The sequence below is a fragment of the Erythrolamprus reginae genome, chromosome 1, assembly GCF_031021105.1.
Source record: "Erythrolamprus reginae isolate rEryReg1 chromosome 1, rEryReg1.hap1, whole genome shotgun sequence".
Taxonomy (NCBI): Eukaryota; Metazoa; Chordata; class Lepidosauria; order Squamata; family Dipsadidae; genus Erythrolamprus; species Erythrolamprus reginae.
The window spans coordinates 157,937,825-157,952,541 of record NC_091950.1 but is presented as its reverse complement, the minus strand read 5'-3'; the positions used below and the strand labels follow the sequence as shown (position 1 = coordinate 157,952,541).

Genomic DNA, 14,717 nt, shown 5'->3' with positions numbered 1-14,717 from the left:
CTGCTTGTAACGTACATCACTTACAGACGCCATTTCGAAACACTGCTGCAGCTATGCTATCTGTCTGAAGAAACGCAAAATTTACCACGAACCACTGACAATTCCAATAATGTATATGTAAACTTTCGCATTCGTACCATTACTGTAGCCCGTGATTTTTTTTTTTGGTGCATTACCTTCTGGGCGACCCTCGTAATTCTGTCCTGGAACAACTAGATTACTTCATACTTCAAGGTGTGTTTGGTTGTGCTTCTTCTCTTTGATTTGTCTGGTCAGTGGCTCTGAGCAACTACTTTCCCCCTTATTCTGTTATAATTTACTCTGTGCTGTGAATTAGAACAACACGGGCTGACCTAGCTTGCCATATCAGTCTACCCCCCTCCCCCCCAAAAAATCCAACACATTTGTTTCAGAGTCCTTGTGTTGAGAACCACCGAGTTTTTCCTACACCATTATTTATCCTTGATAGGTATGATTGAACTGAGCTGCCACAGAAGGACTATTTCTCCCTATTTCTTCCATTACTGAGTTTTGTTTTGCTGCAGAACTCCTCAAGGGCAACAGAGTAGAGTATTGCTTTCTTTTTGCTCTGTTTTAAACTGCCAAGAGATTGTGCCTAAGTTACAAAGTAGGGATCACTTTTGAATAGGAAGAACAAATTGAAGATTCATAAAAGAAAACTCTTAATCTGGCAATTGAAGGGAATTAATACTTGCTTTCAATCTACTACTTTTGGTAAGAGGTAGCGTTGATTAATATTAACATTAACGGTATCAATGGTAATAATTGGCATTGATGGGTATGGTATGGGCTGCACTATGCTGTTCAAGACATGCTGTGTCATTTTTAATTCCAACTCATGGGTTTCCAAATATTCCTGAATATGCATGAGAATGTATGTGAATGTTTAACTTATCATACCAATGGCTCCACTTGGCCAAATTCCCATTTTTCCTGAGTTGTATCTTTAATCTTCTTCAACTCCATTCTACAATATTAGTAGTAAATGGCAGTCTTTTTTTAAAAAAAAAATGATTTATTTGCAGTTTTCTTTTCACACCATACGTATTTTGTGTGCACAGTGTATTGACTGGGTCAAATCTTTTTTAAACATTGGCAACCTTCAGTCTCGAAAAACCATGGTATCATGTTCTGGACTCCCCAGAGCATGAAGCCTGGGTAGGTAAGTATGGAGGATAGACTGTTACCCAAGTAGCAGATTCCCCCCTCTCCTTGTCTCTGAAATAATCCAATGGAATGGCAAAGACCAAACGATTGGTTCCAGCTATGTCACAAGAGTTATCAGAACATGGTTCTACACATTCATGAACTGCTTCTGGGACTGTGGCTCAGGATTTTGCCTCAAGGTTAACTCCTGAAGCCTTTCCAATGATGGATATAGCCACAAGGCAGTAGAAGTTTGCAGTCAGTTTCCCTTCTCCTAGTGGTTGACCATGGTGTCTTTTATGTCATGCCATGCTCTTAGCATATCACATCACTTGCAGAGGCCACCTTCATGACCGTTGACCTATTCTAGTATGTAACATTCGCTCAGTCCGCCAGAATCTGTCTTCACATGCTCGGGATAGACAAGTCCCTATCTCACCAAAATTCAATGACCTATTGGCTACTCTCAACCTGGTTTGCCAGCCTGTTAAAGCTGTGGCCGCTGTGTATGCTACAGCTACTGGGAGCCACAGGTGAGAGCTGAGAGACAGTGGCAGACCAAAGGTGAATGAGCTGTCCTAAAAGCTGCCCTAAATGAGCTGCCATAGAAGGACACAACATGCCCCTACAGCAGAGGTGCTACCCCTACAGCACCCTATCCACCCCTTTTAAACAACGCTAACAATAATAACACAAATATGTGTAATCCTAATGTTCCAACTTCAGCAATACAGTGGTACCTCAAGATACGAACCCCTCGTCTTACGAACAACTCGTGATACGAACCCGGGGTTCAGAAAAATTTTGCCTCTTCTTACAAACTTTTTTCGAGTTACGAACCGACGTTCGGGAGGCTGCTGGGAAGCCCCCCAGCTGTTTTAAAAGGTGACAGCCGGGCGGCGGGGCTTCCCAGCAGCCTCCCGAACGCCTGTTCGTAACTTGAAAAAAGTTCGTAAGAAGAGGCAAAATTTTTCTGAACCCCGGGTTCAGTTCGGGAGGTTGCTGGGAAGCCCCTCAGCCCGGCTGTGACCTTTTAAAACAGCCGCGCGGCTTCCCAGCTGTCTCCGAATGCCGAACACGGAAGTTTGGGTTTGGTGTTCGGCTTCGGGAGACAGCTGGGAAGCCGCACGGCTGTTTTAAAAGGTCACAGCCGGGCTGGGGGGCTTCCCAGCAACCTCCTGAACCCCGAACTTTTGCCGAACTTCCTGGTTTGGGGTTCGGGAGGTTGCTGGGAAGCCTCCCAGCCCGGCTGTCACCTTTTAAAACAGCCGCGCGGCTTCCCAGCAGTCTCTGAATGCTGAACGCGGAAGTTCGGGTTTGGCGTTCGGCTTCGGGAGACAGCTGGGAAGCCGCGCGGCTGTTTTAAAAGGTCACAGCCAGGCTAGGGGGCTTCCCAGCACCCCCCCGAACCCCAAACTTTTGCCGAACTTCCAGGTTCGGTGTTCGGGGGGTGCTGGGAAGCCCCCCAGCCCGGCTGTGACCTTTTAAAACAGCCACGCGGCTTCCCAGCTGTCTCCGAACGCCGAACGTAGAAGTTCGGGTTTGGCGTTCGGCGTTCGGGAGGTCGCTGAGAAGCCCCCAGGCTGTTTTAAAAGGTGACAGCCGGGCGGCAGCAGTTTTTTTGCGGGGGTTTTTTTTTGGTTGCACGGATTAATTGACTTTACATTGTTTCCTATGGGAAACAATGTTTCGTCTTACGAACCTTTCGTCTTACGAACCTCCCCCTGGAACAAATTAGGTTCGTAAGACGAGGTATGACTGTACTATTCTCTCTTTATAACTTTTTATCATTTTTCCCATTACTTCATTTAAACATAGATAGCATTTCTCTGCTCCATATATTTGTTATCCTCTACTGAATTACTAATATTTGATTTTTTTTTAAAAAAAAATCATTATTCCACCATAACTTCAATATTCTAAATATGTAGGATTATTAATAAAGCGAAATATTTACAATATTTAACCAATTCCGGGAGTGTATCTCAAGATTCCCATAATTTCTAATTCTTAATATTTTAAATTCACAATATACTTTAGCACCCTATTAATGTTGATAATGCAATTAGATTATCTAATCCTAAATTTCCATCTACTAAATTTCTTATTTTTAGTTATAAGTTGTATTATCTGTTAATATATAAACTACTCTTTTCCCTATTTGTATTTTTACAGTTTATTAATATATTTTCTCATTAGCCATAATCTCTTAACCTTTTTGAAATTCCATAATTTATTGACTTTTTAGTCAGCCTTTTGTCTCTCTCTCTCTCTTGGAAGCTCTCTTTGATATATTTGCACCTACTGAACATTCCCTTCTGGATCCCCTTTGTCTCTTTCTGCTGTATTATTTGAACACCCATCCACAATTAATCCACTATATTCCCCCAATCTTTCCGATCTATAATCCATAATCCAATAGCCAACGTTAATAAATAGAACTTAGTTATTTGCAAGTTCGTTATTTTTAGAAATCTTCAGAAGGGGAAAAAACCTCATTAAGTATTCTCAAAATATTCAAGTCCTCTTCTAACATAAAGTCAAGGTCAGGCCAGCTTCCAGATGTTGATACTTTTATTCTGTTTATTGGGTTCACTTTCACTGAGTAGTCTGCAGCTATAGTATTTTTGTACTTTTCTTCTTCAAGAAGGTAGCTGGGACAACCAGGCTCTCTTCTTCCCAGATCTAACATTAAACAATCTGCCAAAATAGTTGATTATCTGATAAATCCAAAGGGGTTTACAAATACAAATAAGCAAGAGAATTTCTCCCGAAAATCACCTTTCCAATTGTTTAAGCTTTTTTTCAGGCTTTCTGTGTTTTAAAGCTTCCCTTGGGCTTCTTTTACCTCTTGGTTTTCATTCCCCCCCCCTCTGTGTATTTAATTGCCGCTTTCTTTGGCTTGGAAGTTCTCTTTTAAAATTATTGGATTTAAATCAGATCTTTGGAGTAAAAGTTGGTAATTATCTCACTCAGTTTCAATGCTCTGCCCACGATCCACCCCAGCACAAATCTTTAAATCCCGGTTGTCCCAGCTTTGTGACTGCCAAAAATGGCTGTCATCCCTGCTGCCATTCAAGAGAGCTTGCTTCAAACCTAACAAGGAAATTGCAGGTTCCTCGTGGTCAACGGAGCACCTCTCCTTCTTCACTGCCCCTACAAGGTGGCTATGACCCCGTAGGGTCTGCCAACAGCAATTACTGACTGGATTTTTCAAGGCTTTGCAGAGCCTGCTATTTTCCATCTGTTTTCGCCATGACATCAACTGGAAGTCTGTTAATGATGGGAGGGGTATATGGATTAGAATTGAATGTACTGATTGAATTATTAGAGGTCAAGCCAAAAGGAAAGGAAAGGAAAGAAACACTTGGAAACAGAACTTCTAAATTGCCTGTGTATTATTTTTTGTATTTACTCTGAGAGCTTATGCATCAGAGTCAAATTTCTTCTAATCATACTCAGCCAATAAATCTGTTCTGTTCTGTTGCATTCCATCGTCGTCGTTGTTATCATCATCATCATCATAATTATTTCTGATCTGTAGGTGTCAAAAATAAGTCTGCCTGTTCAGAAATTTGAAAGATCTTTATCCTTAAAAATAAAGGAATCTATTTGCGGTTTATTTTTGTTGTGTCTTCCTCACCAGTACTTGAGGAGGAAAAGAACAAGGAAAATTATGTTTTACCACCAATAGAACCTAAAACAGGAATAACCTGAGTCTTTTTCATTCATGAGTATTTGTTAATCCCCTTCCAGTTTTGCTTGTTAAACGATAGGAATACAAAAAACCTTTATTTAAAACAAAAACAAAAACCACTACTTTGTTTACTGTGTAGTCCTGTTTCTGATCTAAAGTGATCTGCTTTGACTACTGTAGATGGGTAAAGAAAGCATAAACTTATATTAGCCAACAATATATTTACAAGTGGCTCTAAATACCAACTTCAAATTTATTGCAGTTGAGGTAGATTAAAAGTCTTCTTTAGTAGCATCTGGGTTCAATTTAAAACTTTATGAAACATATTAACCGAAGTCAGAAGGGATTCATTCCAGGCTGAAAGTGTACTGGCATTGGTCACCTAAATAAAATCTAATTTGACCTATGACTTTTGCCGAATTTTGAAAGTTTTAACCAGTTCTTTTCTTTAATAAAGATGGCTAAAAATGGAGTCCAATAGTTACATAAATTAATACACCATTAAGTGTCTTTTTAATTTAAAAGAGATTAATTATGTACTGCTTATATATTGTTATAAAGGCTACTATTGTATTTTTTTTTAAACTAATAATTTTCTATTGGTTGATTCCTGCTCCTTATGTTTATCTAACTTTTATAAGTTGTTTTTTCCAAAATATATTTATTTTGTATGAAATTGTATTCCATGTATTATTATTTGCAGAAAAATATCCTTTGATTAGATTGGTAAAGCAGCACTTTATTATTCTTTGGGTTTGAAATAATAGTGAAAAGCATAGAGGGGAGTTTGTTTGTTTTTATTGGGGAGAAATAGTGATTTTCATTAGCCTGCTAATTTGGCCATTTTGAAATCATCTTTGCAGATGAAACTTTCTTTAAAAATAAATTTGTTTCTGCTGCTGCAATTTGGCACACTTGACAGCTGTTGCATAAGAAAGTGCGTCTGTGTGTGTGTGAGAGAGAGAGAGAGAGAGAGAATAACTTGTTTTAGAACTTCCAGTGAAAGAACCCCAATCTCTTTCTCTTTCCCCACCAGAGAGTGCCTGGGTGCAAGGGACCCGTATTGTGGCTGGGATAAAAAACAAAAACGATGCACAACCATTGAGGACAGCTCCAATATGAGCCTCTGGAGCCAAAATATTACCGAGTGCCCTGTAAGTAAAAACCTACAATCAGGAATATAAAAATGTATGACGCATTTTGCTTTGAACCAGTTTTCATGAAATTGTTGCATTCATGCCATGTGGGTTAGCGCCTCACTAGAATTCCAATATTTTCTGTTAATTTGCATGAGGACTGGTGGGGGGAAAACCTAAATACATCCCATTTGCTTATGGTGTAGAGACCCAGGCATTATGGCAAACCATACTAGTGATGTTTTGCTTTTGTTTGGCAGGGAGATGAATAGTTGTCTATTCATCTCCGCCCCCTGCCTTTTATCCTTGAGCTAGGGTGGGGCTTTGCTAGTAGCGGGGGCTCTTCCATCCCAAAGTTCGGCCCCATAGATTTCCACTGCTCTCCTCTGCCTTCTGTGCATCTGCACATCAGGCACTGGACCCAGCTGTTCCTCCTCTTCCTCATCAGCCACTTCCAGAGCTGAGGGCTGTTGACTCTCCATCTGAGGCCAGATGGACGGCCTCTGTCTCTATCTCTGACAGCTACAGTCCCTCATCCCCCTCAGAGCTCTCAGGTTGCTTTGATGCTGGCCTTGACTCCCACACCCCTCCTCATCTGATTTGGCTGCTGAAGAGGCTGGTGACTGACAGGCCACAACAGGTTTGCATAATCTTTTCCTCGACATCAAAAATAGTTACCTGTTTAAATTTAGATTCACATTACAGAAGTGAATTTAGTGTAATTCATATAATTATGTATTCATACAATTTGTATGCCGCCCCGAGTCTACGGAGAGGGGCGGCATACAAATCTAATAAATAAATAAATAAATGAGTCGTCTGAGAAAGGAGGCATATAAATCTAATAGATAGATAGATGTATAGATAGGTGTTGTGGTTAGCTCTGGCCCAGCTCCTGCCCCAAGGAATGTGCAGGTGGATGTGGGGGAAACATCCACATGCCGCAGGCTTGTTTTGCTCCCGATGTAATCTGCTGACGAAGCCACCTCTGACCAAGGAAGCGTGAGTGACAGGGAAGAGGGGAGTTTGGCAGACAGCCCAGGAGGAGAACAATCATCTGTATCATCCTTGGATTCTGAACAAGAATTAGTGACACATCCACGCATGCATAGAGTGATGCATAGGAGACAACAACTGAAGGATTATTACAAGAGAAAATGAGGCCACCTGTGGTTGGGTGGGGCTACTGTAATTACTGCTACAGATAAAAGTGCAACCTGGTGTTTTAGCCTCATGGCAGTTTATCTGATTCGTTGTTTCGTCAAGATTGTGGTTTTTGTGCTGTTCAAGATTGTGTGTGGACTCTCTGGACTTTAGAATTGGACTCAATTTCCCAGTTATTGGGTGAGCAATTGGATTGCATTTAACCTGTGCCTTGTGTGTACCAGAAAATCCCTTTGATATTTAAAAAGGGAGCTGTTTCTGTTTTTCTGTTTATAAAAACTTTGGGGTTTTCCTTTTATCGTGTGGTATGTGTCTTCCTGGACTAATTACCCTGAAATTACGGGCGGTTGAAACATGCCGGCAGAATAGATAGATAGATAGATAGATAGATAGATAGATAGATAGATAGATAGATAGACAGACAGACAGACAGACAGACAGACAGACAGACAGACAGACAGACAGACAGACAGACAGACAGACAGACAGACAGACAGACAGATAGATAGATTTTGGTGCATTTCATCGTGTTTTTTTAATCAATAGGAATTGAATTTCTGGAAATTGGTGGGGGATGGGAGCTCTTGAGATCTCATCCAAGGCTTTCAATGGGTTGTCTCTAGCCCAGGGGCCTCTGATATAATTTATTGTGGTCTTTTTGTCTCCTAGAGATGGAAAAAACAAGGAATAATTTCAGGCTTCTTAATTTATTAGACATTTTATAAGATAGCGTGATCATTTGTACTGATAATTGCTTTCAAACAAAGTGCTGAAATGGCAGAGTGGCATTAAAGTGATATGATTTGCATGAGGCCTCTGAACAATGGCTCCACCAACTGTGATCAGGAATTTGTCGGCGACTCCCTTGAATTTGTCACATAGAGAAGATGGATGCATATTGGAGAGAGATAGGCAGTCTTTGAGATGAAATGAGTAGTATGGACAAGTCAGTTTCTTCCTCATTTCTTTTATGCAGAAGAAGCCATTCCTATCACACGGAAGTTGCAGAGCATCTTCTCTCAACATTAATGTAGCCAGGCCGAGCTACGGGTTGCAGAAGTACCCCTCCATTCTGAATCATCCCCTTCCAGTAAAGGGTAGTGCATGTAGCCTTGCCTAAGCATATATTTAATGAATTATTATTGTTACTGTTGTTGCATTTCCATCATGCAGGGCTGATTGATAGCTGAATTGCAGAGGGGTATTTTGTGCAGCTTGCCAACTTGGATTTAAAGTTGCAGTGGTGGGATTTTTTCTGTCCGTAATAACCTTGGTCACTCCTTTCCATCACAGACCCCCTATAGCGTTAATCATTCTTTCTTGCTTGATTTTTCTGTATTGTTTTAAAGTATTGTCTGCTTATAGCCTTCTGCTGTTCTTGGCATATAATGTTTATTGACTGCCAGGTGTTGTTATCTTGTCACAGCTTAATGCCTCTGTCTGTTGCTAGGTGTATGAGGTGTTAATCCTTTCCCTGAAACACAATGTCTGCCTAGCCTGATGGGAAGACCCCTCCTTTCTTAATAAGTCTTCCATGGTGGCCGAAAATAGCCTGTTGTTAGTCATTTGGGTTTTAGAAATAACACAAGGGATGGGAAGGGTCATGTTTGGATTTTAAGACATAACCAATAACAGCTGCCTTATATCTTAGAAATGAGGATCTCTAAGATGCACATTCAAAAGGTTGATCCAAGTGATTCTGCTTTGCCACAATGGATGGTGATTGTCTGGGTATAGATAATATGTGCAACTAAAAACCAGCCACATTTATGGCTTACATACAAGCAACATCATGACTTGATCTCTTTTCTACATGCATCATGACATTAACTCCCTGACAAGAGTTGGGGTGAGAGAGAAAGAGTGATTGGCCCCAATTCACCCAGCCAATGTTTAATCCCAAAGTGGGACTAGAACTAATAGTCTCCTAACCACTAGTTCAAAGTTACAATTTCCTGCTCAGTGCACCAGTGATGAGGGAGGGAGAGGGAATGGTTTTGCATGTGCACACCACTTTCACAAAGGCAGCTTTGCATATCCATCACTCTCGCCAACCACTTCTGTTCCAAATGGGCTGCAGCCCGGCACCAGTTCGCAGACCTTGAGTTGGGGACCCTGATGTAGAGTATAGGAACTATGTGTTTACCATAATGCCCAGGACAATTCAAAAACTGTGTTTCTAATGCCACAGAGACAAAGTATGAGTTTTTAAAAATTATTATTAGAGTTGGAAGGGAACTTGTAGGTCATCTAGTCCAGTGTTTCCCAACCTTTTTTGAGCCGCGGCACATTATTCACATTTTCAAAATCCGGGGGAACATTGGGAGGGGGGGTGCAAAAAAGTTTGGACAAAAAAAATCTCTCTTTCTCCCTTTCGCTCTATTTCTCTCTGCCTCCCTCTTTCTCTCCCTCCCTCTTTCTCTCTCTCTCCATCCCTTTCTTTCTCCCTTCCTTCCTCTCTCTTTTGCTCTTTCTCTCTTCCTCCTTCCCCCCTCTTGCTGTCTTTCTTTCTTTCTTTCCTTTCTTTCTCTCTCTCATTCTGTCTCTCTTGCTATCTCTTTCTTTCTCTCTTCCTTCCTCTCTCTTTTGCTCTTTCTCTCTCCCTCCTTCCCCCCTCTTGCTGTCTCTTTCTTTCTTTCTCTTTCTCTCTCTCTCTCATTCTGTCTCTCTTGCTATCTCTTTCTTTCTGTCTTCCTTCCTTCCTCTCTCTTTGGCTCTCTTTCTCTCTCCCTCCTTCCCCCCTCTTGCTGTCTCTTTCTTTCTTTCTCTTTCTCTCTCTCTCATTCTGTCTCTCTTGCTATCTCTTTCTCTCTTTTCCTTTCTTTCTCTCTCTTGTTCTCTCTCTTCCTTCTCTGCGGAGGCCGGCAAAGCTTTTCCGGGTAGGCTGGCTGGGGGATAGGGTGCGTGCGCGCACACACCCCCGACGTTCCAAAGAACCTTCTCCGACCTACGCTGTGAGAAGGTTTTCTCCGAGCGCTCGTCGGAGGAGCTGGAGAAAGGGGCAGATCGAGCGGGAGGGTGGGTGGGCGGGCGTCAGCGGCGAGAAGCCAGGGGCGCGAGGGGAACGGAGGCACGGGGGTGGGGGCAGCCGCGGCGCCGGCCTCCGCACTTTCATCGCTCCCCACCCCAAACTCCAACGCCCAGCTCCTTGCGCGGCACTGGAAAAGGGTGCTGCATTGCCGGCTTCTACCTGGTGCTGCCAGGAAATCTCCAGCTGGGCAGGGCTCTCCTTAAGCTCTTCCTTTTCCCTAGGAGCTTGGCGGCACACCTGGCTGTGTCTTGCGGCACACTAGTGTGCCGCGGCACACCGGTTGGGAAACGCTGATCTAGTCCAACCCTCTGCTCAAGCAGGAGTCCTACATCATTTCAGATAAATGGCCGTCCAACATCCCCTGAAAAGTTTCAAGTGTTGAAGCTCTCACAATCTCTGCAGGCAAGATCTTCCACTGATTGATCGCTCTTACTGTCAGGAAATTTCTCCCTATTTCCAGGTTGAATCTCTCCTTGATCAGTTTCCATCCATTATTTCTTGTCTGGCCTTCTGGTTCTTTGGAAAACAATCTGACCCCCTCCTCTCTTTGGCAGCCCCTCAAGTATTGGAACACTGCTATCATGGCACTCCTGGTCCTACTCTTTGCCAGACTGTCCATGCTCAGTTCCTGCAACTGCTCTTCATATGTTTTAGTTTCCAGTCCCCTTATCATCCTGGTTGCTCTCTTCTGCACTTTCTCTAGAGTTTTAATGTCTTTTTTGTAGTGTCCTGACCAAAACTATAGGATGCAGTACTCTTGTTGTGGTCTAACTAAGGCTTTATAGAGTAGTATTAGTATCTCTCTAGTCCTAGGTTGTATCCTTCTATTATTGCAACTTAGTTGACTTTTTTGGCTACAGCATTGACTTTTTTGGCTACAGCTGCACATTGTTGGCTCATATTTAGTTGGCTATCCACTAAGACTTCAAGATCCCTCTCACAGTTGCTGCTATAGAGTGCGGTTTCTCCCAGTTTATATGTATATCTTTGGGTTTTTTTTACTTAGTTGTAAGATTTTACTTTTCTCAGCATTGAATTTCATTTTATTTGATTGGGCCCAGTGTTCAAGTCAGTCAAGATCCATCTGGATTCTGAACCTGTCCTCGGGGGTATTAGCTACTCTCGCCAGCTTGGTGTCATCTGCAAATTTGATTAGTTCCCCTTCTATTCCCTCACTTAGGTCATTTATGAAGATATTAAAGAGTACTGGGCCTAGGACGAAACCTTGTGTCACTCTACTGCTTACTTCTCTCCATGTGGACTCCATGTACACATGGAGTCCACATGGAGACCCATTGAGAACTACTTGTTGGGTACAGTTAGTCAGCCAATTGTTGATCCATCTGGTTGTCTATCCTGCTTTTTTCTAGCCTACGGAGAAGTAGGTTGTGGTTTACTTTGTTGAATAAAGTCCAAGTATATTGTGTCCACTATATTTTGCTGGGTTATTAATTTGGTCACAGTTGCAAACATGAATGATGTTCCCATTCTGAAGGCCTAATCAATCAGTATGTTGCCACCCTGTGAGTACCAAACAAAATTGCAGGTGCTGTCTTACTCTTCTCACTTGTAACGTGGAGAAGGAATGAGAAAGCTGCAGCCGTTCTTCCAGCAGAAAGGTTAGGGAAAGCTGTATATGGGGTAATCACAGGAAGGAGGAATTCAGCTGTACAAGATGGAGTGCTCATTCCAATTAGAGTTCCCTTAATGTAACTCCCCTAGCTTCTCCTCTGCATTCCATACCCAGGGCAGCAATTGCAAAGGCACCTTGAGCAGCCATTAACACATCAGCCGGCAATCATCATGGATTATTTCAAAGTGGATTAAGACTTAATTGAACAGCACTGATGGGCCCTGTAGGTGGCTATCTCTTTAACCATCAGCAGGTGGGAAATTACTTAACGCTGCTGTAAGGAAAAGTGGTCAAAAGAAAGGGAAACCTAGATGATGCGGTAATCTAATTCCCCATTTTGCTATATAGCTACCCATTTTGCTAAGATGCGATCAGAGCTATTTGCAGAATACATGACTAGAGACAAAAGACTCCCAGCTAGCACATATACCCATCAGTACAGATTTCAAAACATCTTTAAACTAACAATAGATAATCTTTCAAGTTGGGACTTGCTACTGATTTATTACCGTTAAATTCCTACTCTTTGCCTAAAGCATCAATACAATCTCCCTTGGGGTTACAAAGCCAACCATAATTTGAATCCCCAGGAAAATTACTGAAGATGATTTCAGACATTTTGGGGGGAATTGGGCTGGATATTTATTCCATAAAATAATGGGGTAAAGAAGCCTGCCACAATCAGGAAACTGCTGGTTGTTTATTCATTTGCTTCTAAGGTTAGGTCAATGTTCTGTGGTTAGTTGAAGACCTTACCGGTAAGTTCAGGTGACTGGGAAAAGGCAATTTTTTAATCTAACTTTTCATTCCATCATCAAACTGCATATTAGATACAACCCTATCATCCCAAAACCACATTGCATGTATTTAAAATTGGCTCTTTTGCAATCTACTACCTAGTATATTTTTTTGACTATGTGTGTTAGACAAGCATGCCTCGTAAATTATACTAATCCCTTGCATACTGGAAAATCCCATGAGGCATTATTGCATTAAAAATGGATATAAACGGGTTGAAAGGAATGAGGTAGGTATTGTAATGAATCTTGAAAGAATGATACATTGCAATTGTGGAGATCTAGATATATTTTCTGTTATAAAATGCTTGCCTTCAGATTGAGAACATGTTAGGATTTTAAGATTACTGGTATATTGAGGACATACAGTTTCCCCCCCTTTCTTAGACTGATTCACTGTGATAAAATTCCCTTTTTATGATTAGGCAACTCAACAATGACAAAATGTAGTATTCCTGAAGGAAGGGAGAGAAAATAAGAAATATTTGAATGCTGTATAATCTATAACAAAGAAAATGTTTAAGCTTCCTTTACCAGAACCAAGGAAGAAACAGAAGATCCACCTCCTAATGTGTGTCCTGACATGTCCTTCCCAGTTGCCTACTCAATTCACCTGGCTAGTGTCCTGTTAGTGTGTGAGAGAATTGAGGGATATTTGGAAATGCAAACAGTATTTGCTCTGAGAGCAAGAAGAAGGCAGGGAGGAGTCTGTGCGTGGCTTAGCTCAACTGTTCTGTAGTAAAGCTGTTTGCTGCTGTGAAGGCAAAAGCGAAACTGAAACTCTTCTGCTTGTGTTTTACATTTGGATCAGATTTCTTTTCAGGTGGGGAGGGGGAGTAGAACTCCTTACATCAGAGCTTGTTAATAATAATATAAGAGATACTCATGCTCTAATGGTCATTTTGAAAAATCCTTTCCTAGGGAGCACTTAGAAGCCAAGAGGAACATACATGGCAAATTTCAAGTTTGTGGGCTTTATAGTTCTGGAGATTTTGTCTTTAATGTGGGAGTGGTTTTTATTTTACATGTATTGATTTCTAAGCCAAGGAGTTCAGCTGGACAGTAGCTAGAATATAGCAGGGAAGACTGTGAAGTCTTCTCTTTGCTTATTGTTTGTAGGCTGCTGAATTACAGTGTGATGTAAAACAAAGCTTTGGAACAGATGTTTAAGGTCCGTCTAACTTCATGTAATGAACATAATGACAGCTCTAAATTACTTCCATGCTATATCTTGTAGCTTTTAGATGCAAAATGGAGGCTCAAAGAAAGTGCCAGGGGAGACCTTGGTCATGGCCAAGTGAAGAAATGGGAAATAGGAGAGAACAAATTATGATTTGCAATCCTTTGTTTGTAACTATTTGCCTCCAAAAGATACTCCATGATACTTTTATGAGGTTGAAAGAGTATCTCTCTGGCCTTCACAAAAATCAATAGCAGGTGCTGGAGGATAACGTCCCTCTTGTTGCGAGAAAAATAGTTACTTTTACTGCAAGGCATCTCTTTGCTGCAGTTATGACTTCCAGACATGACTTTTCTTGTACAAATATTCTCCCTAAATTCATTGCTTTTTTCATAGAAGAGTCTCTGCATATGTGTTTTCTGACAGTCTTAGGCAGGGGTGGGCTACTGCCCAGACAGGGGGGAATGCAGTGGGGTAGCAAAAATGGAGCTCCACCCCAGAGCACCCAATTTGCACTGAAAGATGTTGAAAGAAATTGCAGGGCATCCTGCATAAGCCACACCCACAGTCTGGTAGTAAAAAGTTTGGTAGCCCTTCACTGGTCTTAGGGGACCCCTGTGAAAGGTTTGTTTGACCCCCAAAGGGGTCGTGACCCACAGTTTGAGAACTGCTACTCTGGACTTCATGGCTTTCCTTTGTAACCTGTATTCTCTTTATTGCTGCTTTTTTCTCTCTCCTTATATCAAAAGTCTATAAAGAAAAAAAAGACAGACTGGTTACAGGCTGAATTTGATTAGGAGTGCAACAAACTGTTTGTCTTGATCACCATCTGTGCTTTCTGGGGAAATCATTGTTGTATGTAGTGAGAAGATAAATGGATAAAAGAGAAAGGAGCCCATGGAGGATTTCCCT

The 14,717-nt window shown here is 41.7% G+C and overlaps 1 protein-coding gene across 2 annotated transcripts in view; it reads left to right on the top strand.

Annotated features, from left to right (window-relative positions):
• The window catches only part of SEMA5B (semaphorin 5B), a 622,390-nt gene that overhangs the window by 552,261 nt on the left and 55,412 nt on the right, over window positions 1–14,717 (top strand). For both annotated transcript variants that reach the window (XM_070730236.1, XM_070730229.1), the window contains one exon: window positions 5,901–6,018. In XM_070730236.1, the coding sequence (XP_070586337.1) occupies window positions 5,901–6,018 (118 nt within the window). The remainder of the gene's footprint in view (window positions 1–5,900; window positions 6,019–14,717) is intronic.